The sequence below is a fragment of the Egretta garzetta genome, unplaced genomic scaffold (assembly GCF_000687185.1).
Source record: "Egretta garzetta isolate BGI_Z169 unplaced genomic scaffold, ASM68718v1 scaffold425, whole genome shotgun sequence".
Lineage (NCBI taxonomy): Eukaryota > Metazoa > Chordata > Aves > Pelecaniformes > Ardeidae > Egretta > Egretta garzetta.
Genome location: NW_009259796.1, coordinates 1,917,166 through 1,932,073, shown reverse-complemented (window position 1 = coordinate 1,932,073; position 14,908 = coordinate 1,917,166). Strand labels below are relative to the sequence as shown.

The 14,908-nt window shown below is 37.3% G+C and overlaps 1 protein-coding gene across 1 annotated transcript in view; it reads left to right on the top strand.

Annotated features, from left to right (window-relative positions):
* The window catches only part of SLC9A9 (solute carrier family 9 member A9), a 209,070-nt gene that overhangs the window by 141,858 nt on the left and 52,304 nt on the right, over positions 1-14,908 (top strand). The window contains exons 13-14 of the mRNA XM_009639760.2: positions 7,790-7,838; positions 13,256-13,335. Coding sequence (XP_009638055.1) covers positions 7,790-7,838; positions 13,256-13,335 — 129 coding nt within the window. The remainder of the gene's footprint in view (positions 1-7,789; positions 7,839-13,255; positions 13,336-14,908) is intronic.

Here is a 14,908-nt window from a genome sequence, read left to right as displayed (position 1 = left end):
ACATACTTTAAAACAGAAAGTTTATTAATCTAGATTTGGACTACTGGAAACACCATTTTATGAAAGGCTTTTCTTCTCCCTAAGGCAGGAGTAGAAAAGTAAAAGATGCAAGTGAATCCTTACTCAGCAAAGTAGAGCTATAAACAGCAAAGTAGAAGGTGATAGCTATATCACATGCCACAGTGCAATGAAAGGTACAGGAACAACATACAAATATATATATACACAAATAGGAAAACCAAAAATGAAGGGGAAAAAGTAAAGTGAGGGAGAGTTTCACAGAAGAGACGTTAGTACAGAAAAGAAGCAAAATAGTGCAGATCAACTGATGTCCTCAGTGGATGATCAAGATTGCTGCCAAGGGTCTGTGGGTTTCAATAGCTGTCTATGGGCCACACATTGAAGATATTTAATTGGGCAACTCTTGTGACGTCCAAGAAAACAGTTCTAGAGAAAGCAGAGGAATCAAATTTCTCACACACTCAGTATCAGAGGCAGGAATCAACTGTGAGTTTGGATCCCTAAAAACTGCACACATGTACTTATATACGTGAATGTAAAATGGTCTTGCCCTACAGTTTTCAAATGTTTGGCTTTAAAATGGGAATCACATGCAGCCCACTGCCTGAATATGAAAAAATCCTGAAGTGACTTGCAGCAATGGGCTGCGAGTTAGGTCTGCTTGTAGTATACCTGTAAGTAGTATGCTATTAGGGCGAGGTAAGTGTGCAGAGTGCGTTTGGCAGAGTCTGTAGCTGCTATTTTCCCAATTTGATGTGGAATTCAATGTGCAACGACTCTGCCTGTGGACATAAGCACAAAGCATGTATTTCCCATCCAGATAGACTTGCTAATCTTTGGTGTAACAAGCCTGTGTATCATAATGTATTGAATTCTAGACTGAGAATCTACTACAATGATCTTTCCTTAAATCTGAAAACGAGTCTGTTCTTACATTGTCGCCACACAGAAGTTCACGTTATTTTGGTTGCTGCCAACCTTCACACTGATTTTATTCCAAGTCTATTCGCATGCACTGGTACTACTACAAATGATGATTTCTAAAAATTCCACAGAAGTTAAATGATGCTCCTTTTAGTCAACTTTGGTTCATATTTTTAAGCAAGAGCCCTGGTTCCTCACTACAGGTATATTCACACAGCACAATGACATTCATTACTATGTGTGCCAGAAGCATTATAGGGATGTAAATCACTGCCTCTCAGAACTCCTAAGCTGGAGTGCCATGCTGTCATGATTGTAAGACGTCTGATATTGCATTCTGCCATACAGATGTACCATGTTACTTCAAAGTGACCAAGCTATTTCAGCCCCTGCCCCCCATATCAAGATAAAATAGGATTAATGGAATAGAGAATCAGATACCAGATATCTAAAGATCCATTTCATCATTCTAGATAGTAGCCGCATAAGTGCATGATGTAAATGCAAATGTAAGCCATCATCTATTTTGAAATTTTAGTGTTTTACTTCACACAGCTGCACAGCTGTAAGGAAGTGATTGGTAAAATTTTATGCAGTGACATTACCCACAATTTCACAATCTTTTTGATGCTTCAAATCACACCTAGAGACTATAACCTGTGGATGTCTAATAGAGCACTACAGTTCCCTCTCCAACCTTATCTTCTGTTTGCATTTACACATTATCTTCATGCATCACAGCCCTTATTTGCTTGGAAGGCATTTATACAGTTATATTTATTTAATTGCCAGCTCTGCAACCAAGTAGTTCTCCGTATGTCCACTAAAAATGGTCCATAGACCTTGACCATAGGACTAATGTTTTGCAGTAGCATTTTCCAACAATTTATCTTACCAGTTTTACGAATTTGGAGGTTCAAAAGTCTAACTATGGCAACACTTATCTCTTACTCACATGACTCTACAGATTTAAAATCATACTCTTTGTTCTACTTCAGTATGTTGTGTACATAAGGTAGAAAGTATTAGCCACATGACAAATAGCTGTCATAACCATTTAGGAACCATTGTTTACCTGATAATTTATTTTAATCCTTCTCAGCATGAAATTAAACTGATTTGTTCTTTCTGCTGTGAGAGAAAAGTGATTATTCTTCCCTTAAACTAAAATGTTTTCATTTATTAACAAAATCAGCTTGAGCTGAACTTTGAAGATCTATGCCCATGCCATAGTTCTCCATGGGGATTATGTCAATCAAAGTATTATACTATGAGAAAGCAGATGTTTTTGACAGCATCAGTCCACAGCAATAGCAATATGTAGCAGCAACATAGCAATCTAGAAACCAAAGCAGATTTTAGGTGTCAGTTTGTTAGGAATACACATCACACTTACTGCCACATGGACAAGAATAATGGCCTGAGCAATCATTATTTATCTTGAAGGTTTTTTTTATTTCAATTGTAATGATTTATTAGAGATGGTGAAACAATCTTTTTTGGATTTTGCTCATGTTTCTACTCTTTACAGTTAATAATTCTGTACTGAATGCAAGATGCTGATGATGGATAGCTACAAGCTTCAGATTTATTCATGCAAAAATATTCAAGACTGCTGTTGCAAATGCTGTTTAACGGCCATCTTTGAAAATTGGGTTATAAATCACTTACTCAAAAAAACCCTTCCTAGTATATGCAGTTTTTCAGATACAAGCTGAGGCCTAAAGACTGTTTTAGTTACAATGAGACAGACAGTGGAAGGCTGAGGCAATTGCACTGAGAAGGTGAGTTCTTCCAGTGAAACATCTGACAAGCAAAGAAGCCAGTACTGTTATTAATTATTTTACAGCAATGCTCCTAGGACTCTAAATAAAATCATAGCTCTGCTAAGCTAGATTTTCTACAAAAATAATGAAGGATGTGCGATGGGGTGGAGGAAGTATTATTATCCTCATTTTATAGTTTGAGGCCAGAAACGAAAAGAGATGCCAGACTTTTCACCTCTTGAATTGCCTGTTTCCTCACTGATATAGAAAAGGAAGGGAAGTAGAGGAGACATGGCTAATTCTGACCCTTATCTAACAGCTCTCTACTATCATGTTCCATCAGGTACCCATTCACCATCATACACTGAGCTCAGGGAAGACTGTTACTCACACTAGGAGACATTTCTCGTGTAAACTTTCCCACCCAGGCCTAATGTTGTGTTTATTAAATCATTAGCTGTGTTAAATAATACACAAACAACTGCCTCTTGAGGCTCCACTGGAGCTTGAAGGTGAAAGGTGTTTGGTACAACAGGACAACACCAGCGGGACAGCAGATAGTGCCACCACCCGTATCATTCTCAGGCCAGTATTTGTGGCACTTCTGAGAGGCATGGGTGTGGAATCACCTCAGTTTGAGATGACTGATGAAACCAGGCTTCCCAGTTCTTTGCAGGATACTCAAAATGATCAGCCCTTAAATGAAAAGGGAATGAAATCAACTACATGCTCTCAGGACATGTTTTCAAATAAAAGCAGTCCTGCCTGCTTCATCTGGAGTACAGCAAACCAGTGTGAGTATATGGTAGCTGCAAACCAGACCAGGGGGGACTGCAAGCAAGATTCAGCTTGCATGAACCAGGCTCCATTCTGAAAATACAGAAAGCCCAGAAGTAGAATTTCAGTTATTAGAATTCAGATTTCAGGGAAGTGTCTCTATTTACAGATTTCCTGGCACCTAAAGTGAGGGAGGGCTGAGAATCACACTTGTAAGTATAGACAGCAAAATTTCTGCTCTGCATGCCTAGATCCTCATGAAGATGTGAGTCTGTATATTTTTCTGTGGCTTCACTGTAGAAAGCAAAGATTTTATCCTACAGTGTTGATTTTGTGGTGATTTGAAGTGAGGGAATTAAAATTTTGCAGTGCCTGAATACTGATTTACTACTTGGTAGTCCTATGGATTGGTTTTGTATTTCACAACTGCTGGTTCCCCTGACAATTTGGGATTTATCTTTCTATTCATTTTCATTTCAAACCACATAAGAAAAGATGTTATTGACTACTTTCTATTCAGTGACAAATGCATTCTGACTGTTGCTAAAAAACTGATGCACTTGATAGCACACGGGGATTTAAATACTGTCAACTGTAAAGGGTAATTCTGCAGACTAACACACTGTTCCTAGCAATGCTTAGGCCTAATTGCTAGAGACTGGCTGAAGTCACAAGCTTCACTTCCAGATTTTTAATATAGCAACTTTGAACAATATCGGAATCCAGGTTTTGAGCCAGCGATTATTTAAAAACATAAAACCACACCCACCCACCCCCAAAAAACACATCTAAAGAAAAAAAGGACAATACAGAGCAGCTTTCAAGTTTTTTAATTCCTTCATATCTAGGGCATTTGAAGACATTACTAAAGCCTCTCTAAATACATAGAGTAGATAAACTTCACTGCAACGTAGATCTGATTAAAAAGTCATTGCATTTGGTTTTATGGAAAGGAAGTCATCCTAAATGTTTAATGTATAGAATAAAAAGATGCAAAAATAGAAAGGCAGAAATAAAAGCATACAATATTTAGAAGAGCTAAGAAGAAATTAACAAGGAAGAGAGAGCAACCAGGGAAGTGGGACAGAAGGACAGAAAAGGGACACCACAGAAGTAAAACAAGGCAACAGGAGAAAAGAGACACAGTTGACAGCAAGAAAGAAAATGTTAAGAAAATATTTTTCTGACCATTGATTAAATTTTCTCGCAGAAATGCAAAAACTGAGAAGGTTTAAAAGGAAAAGATGTTTATATAAATATTAACAATAGAGTATTTCTTAGAGGCCTTCATAGTAATTTTAAAGTTTGCAAATTCTAGTGCTGGTAGCATTAGATCTATCAGGTCTTTTGAGGAAGTCAGGGATGTAAACTTGAAGTACATATCTGTGCTTAATTTCAGTGGTCTTGACTGTCTCAATATAATTTGTTATGCTTTGTTTTTTCAACATTTGCAATTTAAAAATAGCATTCTAGTTCACGTAAAGTATATCAGAATTAATTATAGCAGACTGTGATTTTCAGTGCTAGGTGCCTGATGTTAGGCTCCCAAGCCTATGTTTGGATATGAAATAATTAGTCTCAATTTCATAACTGACTGAACTGAGTCAGCTTAGTGCATACTTAATAAAACTGCTAATGTTCAAATTATTACAAAAATATATTGCTATTTTAATGCATTAAAAAACTCTCCCACAGAATGCAAAGAATGATCTGGTCCTTTTCCCGAGGGACTTAAAATCAATAGGTAAGGTTGTGCTATCCAGCCTGATTTCCAGTAGCAAGGTAGTATTCCATGAGAAAAACAGCGACGGCATCTGACCCTATGTTTTAAACAACAGTAGAGATCAGACCAAAGGAAATCATCAGCTGTGGCTCTGTAGCATAGAAGCCTTCTTTTCTTTTTCACATGTGAAAAATCTAAGACAGAAGTGTTATTTCATTAGGTATTTTTTACCGTGTTTTTCTGGCTTTGAATGCAATACTCCTGGTAAGATTTCATGTGAGTATCTTCATATGTGTCGTATTACAATAATCTATTGTCTGCAGAACACACGAGGCAAAACAGCTAGCCACTCTAAGGGTTAGAAATTATACATGCAATGAAGCTTAAGCGTACCACAAAGTCTGCAAGACTCTGTAAATCCAGATTTTTTTCTGTGCCAGTGGATTCATGTTGTCAATGTGATTAGTTAGTAGATATATCGCTGTTACTGAAACAATATTACAGCTAGAAACTCTAGTTCCTATTGGCCCCATTGCCAACCCTCTTTCACATGTGCTATTACAGTCCTTTTAGTCCTGGGTGAAATGTTTTCTGTTGTCTTAGCTCATTCTATAATAAACGCATCACAACTCCAACACACACAATCAGTCAGAACTGGCAGTTTCTCAACTCCAGTAAGTTCAGAACTGCATGCAGGCTAAATTGCTTCTGTCCCAGGAGACTGATTCTTTGAGGTCAAGTCAAGCTCATTAAAGAGAAGAGAGTACAGGGATGTTTGTGCTGCAGCCTTTCAGCTGCACCTGTCATGCATAAATGCTTTGAATTTTTTTATTTTCAGAACTGTGCAGACCCTTAACTATTGTACTGCTGGTACATTGCTGTATTGGCCAAGGAGCTTTGTCAGTGAACACAGCTAGTGAACAAGCACAGGCTAATAAACAGGGCACGTGCCTACATTTAAGAGACTGGGACTCTCTTTCCAATTCTGACCTGGTTTAGGAGTTTGGGACCACTGCACCTGCATTTGTTGCCGTTGTTTCAGCTGTCACATCCCCCTGTAGTTACGCTGTACACTCTGCAGTGCAGGGCTGTCTCACATTGCTTAGTTGTACAATGCCAAGCACAGATAGGGCCCTAGACACCACTGTTCTGTACATGACAATAACAAATCCAATGTCAGACAGATGGTTAAACCTCCATGTAACATTTCTTTTTCTTTCCCCATGCAAATATTTCCATTTTAATGAAATGGAAAACACCTAACTTGCTTTACTTTAAACTAATGAATAGGTTAGTGTCATCAGAAGCTTTTCCCAGCAATTTAAAGAACAACAGGACAGAAAAAAAGGAAAAAGAAACAGCTATTCATTCTGCCTCCTTGTTGAGTCAGCACCAGGATCATTATTTTTAATAAAAAGATAGAAATACTTATGCCTGAAGGGCTCAGATTTGCTGAAGCTCAAGAACTATGACAGAAACAAACGTCTTTTTTCTCTTCCATTCAGTATTTACATACAAAAAGCATCTACTTTGCATATAATTCCTGTCATTGTCTCTGACTGAATAAAAGTCTGTGCATAATATTTACAGGAAAGAATGCTGAGGTATGTAATTGTTAACATTAAATATTATTTTAAAATTTATTTTGATGTTTCATTACCAAAAGCCAAAAAATATTCAAGAAGGAAGGCTTATCAAAAAACAGTAAAGTAGCCTTAAAGGAGCATATAGTGAAATAGTACATTTTATTTGCATCAGTAAATTCTGTATTTGTATTAGCTTGGTGAACCTGATACTCTGTGGGAGCTGATGAGGCATTTGTGGGCTGTTGGTCACCTTAGCTGTGGGCTTCAGATTCCGGTGATAAGAAGGTTTGTTATTCATCATATCTCACTGCTCTGCTTCCTTTCTTGGTGTGAACATCAGCACAAGCCTCTGTCATTCAACTCATAACATTTCTCAGTTGCATTTCCTCCTCAGTTCTGAGTACTGGTCATATTCGATTCTTCCACCACATCGCTTTTAACAGCTAATTTTATTTCTTTCCTATCCATATTAGTAAAATGCCACTCAGGTTCTCATCATCTTGCACATCACCCACTGCAATCTCCTCTCCCTTCTGGTTTGCTTCCCTGTACCTTGTGCACCAAGTAAAGACCTTTCAAAATGCTACAAGCTACCAATAATGCAGCACAGAACCACCGGAGTCCTGCAGTCCTATCCCCCCACATACCTCTCTAACTCCAGTTCCTCCTCAACACCTCTCTTCTGCCAGTAATTAAGGATTTCATAGCACAGATTAATGACTTAATTGTCTCTCCCCAGATATGGATCAGAGCCAGGGTAAAGAACTAATCTCAGGTGCTACAAGTAGCAGTTAAAAGAATCTCAAATTTCCTAAAAATTTATTAGGAACTTCCTGGATTAAAAAATTGATCCTAATGTTTTGCCAGCTCTTCTCTGCATTTCTCACCTTATAGGAAATGAGTGGCACAAGATAAACATTTCTACCCTCAAAGCTTTCTAATATGCATCAGACCATTACCAAATGTCTTTGGGTTTGGATTTTCTTTAACAGAGTTGGCGTAGATCCAGATGAAGATCTGAAAGCAGAAGCTGCAACCCAGGTACGTCAGGATTTTAGATGTACACACTGAATTAAAAACGCTTCAGTTGTTGGCAGATCATGTTTGTCAAAAGATAGCGTTACAGCTGAAAATGTTTCAAACAGGCAGGTTGAAAATAAAAAGGAGCTGCAAAGTATCTCTATTGCGCATGGTACAAAGAGAGATGTATATATTTTTCAATGTGCATGCACTCATGAAAATTTTGTAACTAAAAATGTTAGAGTGTTGAAGAAAATTATAAATAAATGCAAAGATATCCCGAGAAGTCTAATAAACAAAATAATAGAAGTATTGCTTTGATAAATCCAAATATTTATCGCCTTCCAAATGCTGCATTTATGGAAACGAGACATCTCAGAAAAATGTTTAATTCACTGGAATGGAAAAGGAGAACATGTATCGTTCAATTCTAGTAGGTCAGGTTTCTGAAAATATTTTTCAGTTATTTTTCACATGGATACCTAAGTGCATAGTGAATTTGAAAATTTTAAACCAAAGGAAGCTATTTAACAAGCTGCAGCTTGTTCATCTGTCACCCTCCCTTATTTGTCATACATGTATGGCGTTGTCTCAAATGCAGCACTGCCTGCAACAACAACAGAAGTCTATAATAGAGTCTCAATACACAGAGACGTAACGTGCTTCAACAGCAGTAAGACTAGGGAGAAGCAACGCTACAGTTGACAAGTTGCCAAAGCAAAAAGCGAAAAAATGCCTAAGACTAACTGTGTTCCTGTTCCTGAGTAATACAGTCCCGTGAGCTCTTTCAGACGGCACAACTGGAACTGAAATCAAAGTCACTCAACAGTGATATAAATTTAAGTTAGGGCAAGACATGAATAAACATTGAAATTACATGAAGGATATCATAAGGCAGAATTTTAATATATCTTACGTACTGAGTATTCTTAACATTTACATATTTGCACATATCTGAAGGCATTTAGGGTCTCAACTTTCATTGAAACTGAATGGAATACAGGTGCCTAATGACCCTAATGTTTCTTTGAAACAAAGGAAAAATAATATTATCCATATCTGACCATATCCTTAGTTTTATAACTCTGTCACTACTAAAAGGGCTAGCATAGCCAAGATTCTGATTTATTCCGAGTCTGAGGGGACTAATCACTAATATCACTGTCCTAAGCATCTTGGTAGGAATTCTTGCAATGCCTCTGTCCAAATTCTGACCAAGGTCAGGACACAGAACCTTAATCTTAGTCTATTCTTGACAGGATTTTAAAGATATACCGTTTCAGCAGTTTTCTACTTTGCAGCACTCATCAATTATCAAAGATCAGAGAATCCTGAATGCAATATAAAATTGACTGAATGCATGTTTAGTGAAAACCCGATTTCTTCAGAAGTCAATAGGCATCTAATTTTCTCCTTTTATTGAAAATGAAAATAATCATGTTTATGACTAACAATAACACATTCAGTGTCCCAACTGTGTCCTGTGAATTAACACCTATCTCTGTCGACAAAACTCAACAATACAACTCAGAAGGTGTAAATAAATATAACACCTTTCATGCCCTATCATGTCCAAGTCACAATTCCTTCTAGTAGTAAATTTTACCTTGGAAGATAGTTTTGCTGCTCTGATTATTCTTTCCTCCCTATGTGGTATTCTATTTTCATGTCTGACTTTTCTGTATTTGACATCTCAGTCTTTTACTAATTCAGCCTTCTGTTGCAATCTCTGTAGCCCTCCTTGATTTGACTCAGTATCTATCACAGTTATTCAATTTATGACAGGTTATTTGTTTTAATTTTCTCTTTTATCTCATATCTCTCTCATTCCTCTCCTTCTCCTTTGTTGTCTTTTTTCTTTCCCTTCATTTCTAATATGTTTTTATCTAGTTCACCTACTTTCATTTCTTCCCATGTTAGCGTGTCTTCACAGTGAAAGTAGTTGCTTTTCTTGTCTATATCTCTGGACAAATAACGTATCACGTGCCAGTATCTCCCACTGCCAGTTAAAGCTCTTGCCCAGATGAACTTTAAACTGATAACTGTCCGTGCCATTAATTGGAGCTTCAAGGGAATTGTACCAGAAATAAGAACTGAATACCTTCTCAAGAATAAGATGTTTAAAAGACATCAAAATTAGTGGAAAGTAAGCCTCCAGGTTCCTCCCTTTTCAGCCAGATACTCAGCCAGGATGGGGAAGCCCCAAGGTCTGCTGTGGAAATTTGAGTCTCTCCTCTGTGACCACTCTAACTACCAGGACACAGGGTATCTTGCTGTGGGAACCTCTCAATCCATATCTGCAATCAGACCTGGATTTTTTAGGGGCAGAAAAAGCCTTAAACGCCTTCCTCCTCATGAGTACTATGTCAGAGGGAATAGCAGCTATATGGCTACATAACCCTTTTCCTTTCCTTCCTCTTCATCTTGATCTCCCTTGTTTCCTTCATTTCCACAACTTCAATTTTCTCTTCTCTGAAGGAATTTGATTTATTTAGTCAAGACTTCCATGTACATGGTTGTTTCTGGACTTCTGATTATGCTTATTGCTCTATTCTGGACTGGCTCAACCAGTGATTTTGGCACTCAGCTAGCAGCAAATTCCAGTTCAAGTTATAAGACCTGGAACCCAAGGCTCCTTCCCTAACAAAAGGTGTAGAGCTTTTTAATGTATAATTAGCATCTAGGCTTCACCATACCATGACCTCATACATCAGAAGCATCTCTCCGATCTTTTGTGTCCGTTCTGCCTTGCCTTTCCTTAAATGTGTTTATGATCAAATCATTATCACAGCATAACTATAAACAGAAGAAGCCTTATATTCATATCCATTTATTGATGGACTGTTATAACTCAGTTCTGAAAGAACTGAATTACATAATACATACTACAGATAATATATTATTGTGGAGAAAATAATATATAAAAAAATAAACAAAAGCAGTCTCCTGCGCATCACGTACAATCAGAGTATAAATGCCAAAGACTAACTCTGGTAAGGAGAATGCAGGATACATAACCACTAAGCAGAGTTACAAAGTCAATCTATTAAAAAAGGCAAAAGCTTTTATGGCAGGGGGCTTTTTAACTAATTTCCCATAAACAAAAGGTAGTCAATAGCATATTTTATTCAAACGGTTTATGTATCTCAAATTCAGCTATGTTAATCTCTGTCAAGACAGCATAAGAATATATTTTCTACAAGCATTTTGGAAAAGTGTTGTATTGTAGATGTAGTATTGATCTCAGGAGAAAACTAAATAGCTTGCAAAACACCTATCAATATAATCTCTGTCAAACTAATGTTCATAGTTTATTTAACCTTCCCTATATCTTTATTAGTATAATAAGGAAATTATTTATACTTTCCCCATCAGTTTCATCTGCTAGCTAGTTGGTGAATTTATTGCGAGTAATGAGAATAACCTCCATATGGGTAATTCCCAAGTAAGAGATGAGAAACATTGGCACTCCCACTTCCCAGAGAGAAAATTGTCCAGAAGAGGTGGAAAGTTACTTTTTAAGATCATAGGATCCAAGGATCTGCAGTAGCCCAAAAGCATTCCCACCATCTCATGCCATCCTTTGCCTGCACTGTTACGCAGGAGCTGCACTACCAATAACTACCCGGATTCCCACTAATGCAACAGCTGATAACACATTTCATACACAAAAGGAAGAAGGTGTAACACATGTTAAACTCACAGAGCTCAAAGCCAGAGGTTACAGGCCACTAGAGCAGGTAAAGACCAAAGTAGTAATAAACATTAGTGCAAGAAATAAAAGCAGGTCCAGGTCAGGACCAGCAAATTCCAGGAGAATTGTGCAGACCTTTTTGTCCACTGCTTTCATATGGGAACATGAATGCAAGAGGAAGCTAGATACACAATGAATTTGGAAGGAGGAATTAACTAACACTATGGCTTCTGGAGACATTAGTAGTCAAACCAAGGGCACACAGGCCATTTACAGAGCACTCTGTGCTTTTAACCAGCCCTCTTCTGCATTGCACTCACTGGCTGCTTACTGCAGCCCGCTCCACGATATGTCTATTTCCATGCCCGACTTCTCTTTCCTATCGCTATACCTGTGCACCCTAGTCCTTCACCCTCTTTCTTTCAGTGTTCTTGTTGTTCTAGCCAAACATAGACCTTACCTGCCATCACATTTGCTGCTTAAATATTTCAACCCTTTTCCCAATCTGTATCTATCTTGCCAAAATGCAGTAGTAGGGCTTAGAGTATCCTGCTGCTCGGTTAGGGATTAGTACCATTTTCTTCCCCCCCTCCAGCTTCCCCACTTCCTAGGGGGACTTGTTAAAACACTCAACTTAGTAACAAGGAAACAGATCCCAACAATAATATTTGACCTATTTGGTGCATTTGTAAGTTCACCATGACCCCCTTTGACACTAGCAAAATCTTAAAAGCTACAAAATGGTTTCTGTCTCCATGTAACTTTATTCAAAACTCAGTGAAATCAATATAAAAGTTCCCATATACAGGTTGGCTTGGAACTAGACCTTACAGTTTTGAGGATCAGACCATTGCCATTATTATCATCAGCCAACTTACATGTATGCTAATGTATAATAGGAAATTAAGTTTTTAATATATTATTAGATTAAAACATAAAAATTAAATTGGTTTAAAATTGCATAAAGAAAAATATTCCCATTAAAAAATAATCTAACTTGAAGCAAAACACAAACAAGACAATAATGAAGTATCCTTAAACAACTGGCGATCCCATTCCTAATTCCATCCTGCCGCTAATTCTTCCGCTGGTACTGATGTGATGCCTAGAGTACGACCAAACTAGCTGTCTTTGTATGGATGACTGTTTCTAATGTATTATTCCAAATTACAACCCTGAGCAAAAGGGCAGTCCATCTATCTACCTGTGCAGCATGCCCCAGAATTAGCTTGCAGAATAGAAAGCAGCATTTTAAGTCTTGTTGACTCAAGTCTTGTTCCTCTCCTCTCGGAAAAAAGCACAGAAAGGAAATCATTAGTCATAATTATTAGAATATCATGATCCCTTTGGGAATGACATTTTGCTAGACATACACAAATAGCATCTGATCTTATAGGAGTAAACTGAAGTATTCCCACAATGGCAATTAAATCGAAATATCATTTTATTGATCTCAGAATATAGTGCTTCTCAGCTGCTTAATAAAATTGGAATCGTTAATAAAAGTAAACCCTGCACTCTTCCAATGGGTAGACAGCAATGAGAAATGTGCTATATGAGCCAATTTGCTCCTGAACTGATTCACAGAGATGACATTTGTATGCCAAAGAAGCTTTTTAAATTAAAAAAAAAAAAAGGACAGTTAATTTTAATTTGTTTTGACATGTATTTTTAATATTGAAACTCCATGTTTTATTTATGTTATAAAAATGCTTTTCACTTTATTCTTTTGTTTATATTGCAGAGTGCATCTAACTTGGATAAAAATACAACCAAAGCAGAGAGTGCATGGCTGTTCAGAATGTGGTATGGCTTTGACCACAAGTATCCTTTTCTGTTATAAGTTATATAGTTCCATTACAGCTAGCATCTTCAAAGTATTTAATAATCCAAAAGTGATTATACTTTTAAAAACAAAAATGCTATTTATTTTAACATGTTCAGTAAGGAGAAGAAATTTTGGAAGTTCAAAGAAAGAGAAGATCAAGAGAAGCTGGGCAGTGCAGTGGTAGTACATTCCTAATTGAGGTTATGGGGAGTGAGAATGAGCTAAGAAGATCTGTCCTACAGCAGGATATAGACAATAGATTTAAATAAATTAACCTTTTTAAATTCCAGGATAAAACTAATCCAATTATTAATCAGATAGGGTATAAATTCTGTGTTTCAGAAACCAGGAGGTTGGAGACTGAAGCAGCCCAATTGCTGCTGCCTGCCTGCATATTCAGAAAGAGGTAGCTACCCAGGAGAACGTAAAAGACAGACAAGACTGGTTTATCCATGCCTCTTACAAACAGAGAAAGATGCACCTGTTGTTGAGGTGTAGCTTGCAGGACTTCCCTGGAACTCATATTTCTTATTCCCTGAATTCCTGAGCCTTTGTGTTTCTATTCACATTCCTACTGAGGCACTTATGGTAGAGATCTTGAAATATGGATGTCTGATGCTTTATTCTAGTAAATCTGGCTTCCATGTCTTTTGCATTTCAAGAAAACATTTCAAGTGATTTTTTAAAAATGTTCTTTAAAAGAGCATCCTCCCAAAGCCAAGGTAGAACATATGTTCTTTGACACCCGTGCTGTCACTAATGCCTGTGTAAAGATGGTAAAAGCTACTGTTCTAATTTATTGTCATTTTAAACTGACTCTGCAAAGGCTTTGCATAGCTATCAGTGAGATCCCACAATAACAATCATGCCTTAAACCTTTAACAGAGATATATGATGAATATAAGAGAAGCCTGTCTGCTAATTTCCATGCATACTGGCTCAGCAGCTGAACAGGCAAAGCTCCATTATTCAATAGCACATCTATTGGTCCATTACCCTGCACTACTGAGTAGAGATTAATGTTCAGACTCGATGTATGTTTTTCTGATACCAGATGCAGCAAACTAGGATGAAATATTTCAGCTGATAAAATGCAACTCTTTGGGAATACAGCTTTCTTAAAGAGTTCAAGGGAAGTTATCCTTCAAAGAGACTTTTGATGGAAAAAAACCATCTTTTTGGTTAAAAATGAATGTGTTGCCCTAATTCATCTACCAGAGCAGTTTTAAGGGCCAAAAAGCACTTAGCATTAAAATGTGTCCCTAGGATAATTCTTCAAGAATACTTAGATTAGTAGGTGAATGCTGTATAAAGGGGGAAAATATGTTTAAATGTTAATGCTGAGTACCAGCACAACTAGCTTTAACTACCACCCAGTCTCACTCCTTTTTCAGAAGGAATAGCCTGTGGTTGTGGTATATCTAAGAAACGGTAAGTCAGAAGGAACAGATAAATACGGGGAAAAAATTTACTCTAAAGAAAAAAAAAAAAAGAGGAAGCAAAAAAATGTGGAAGGCAAGAACAGGACAGAAGGATGAGAAAAAAAACATGAAAGACACAACAAGCATA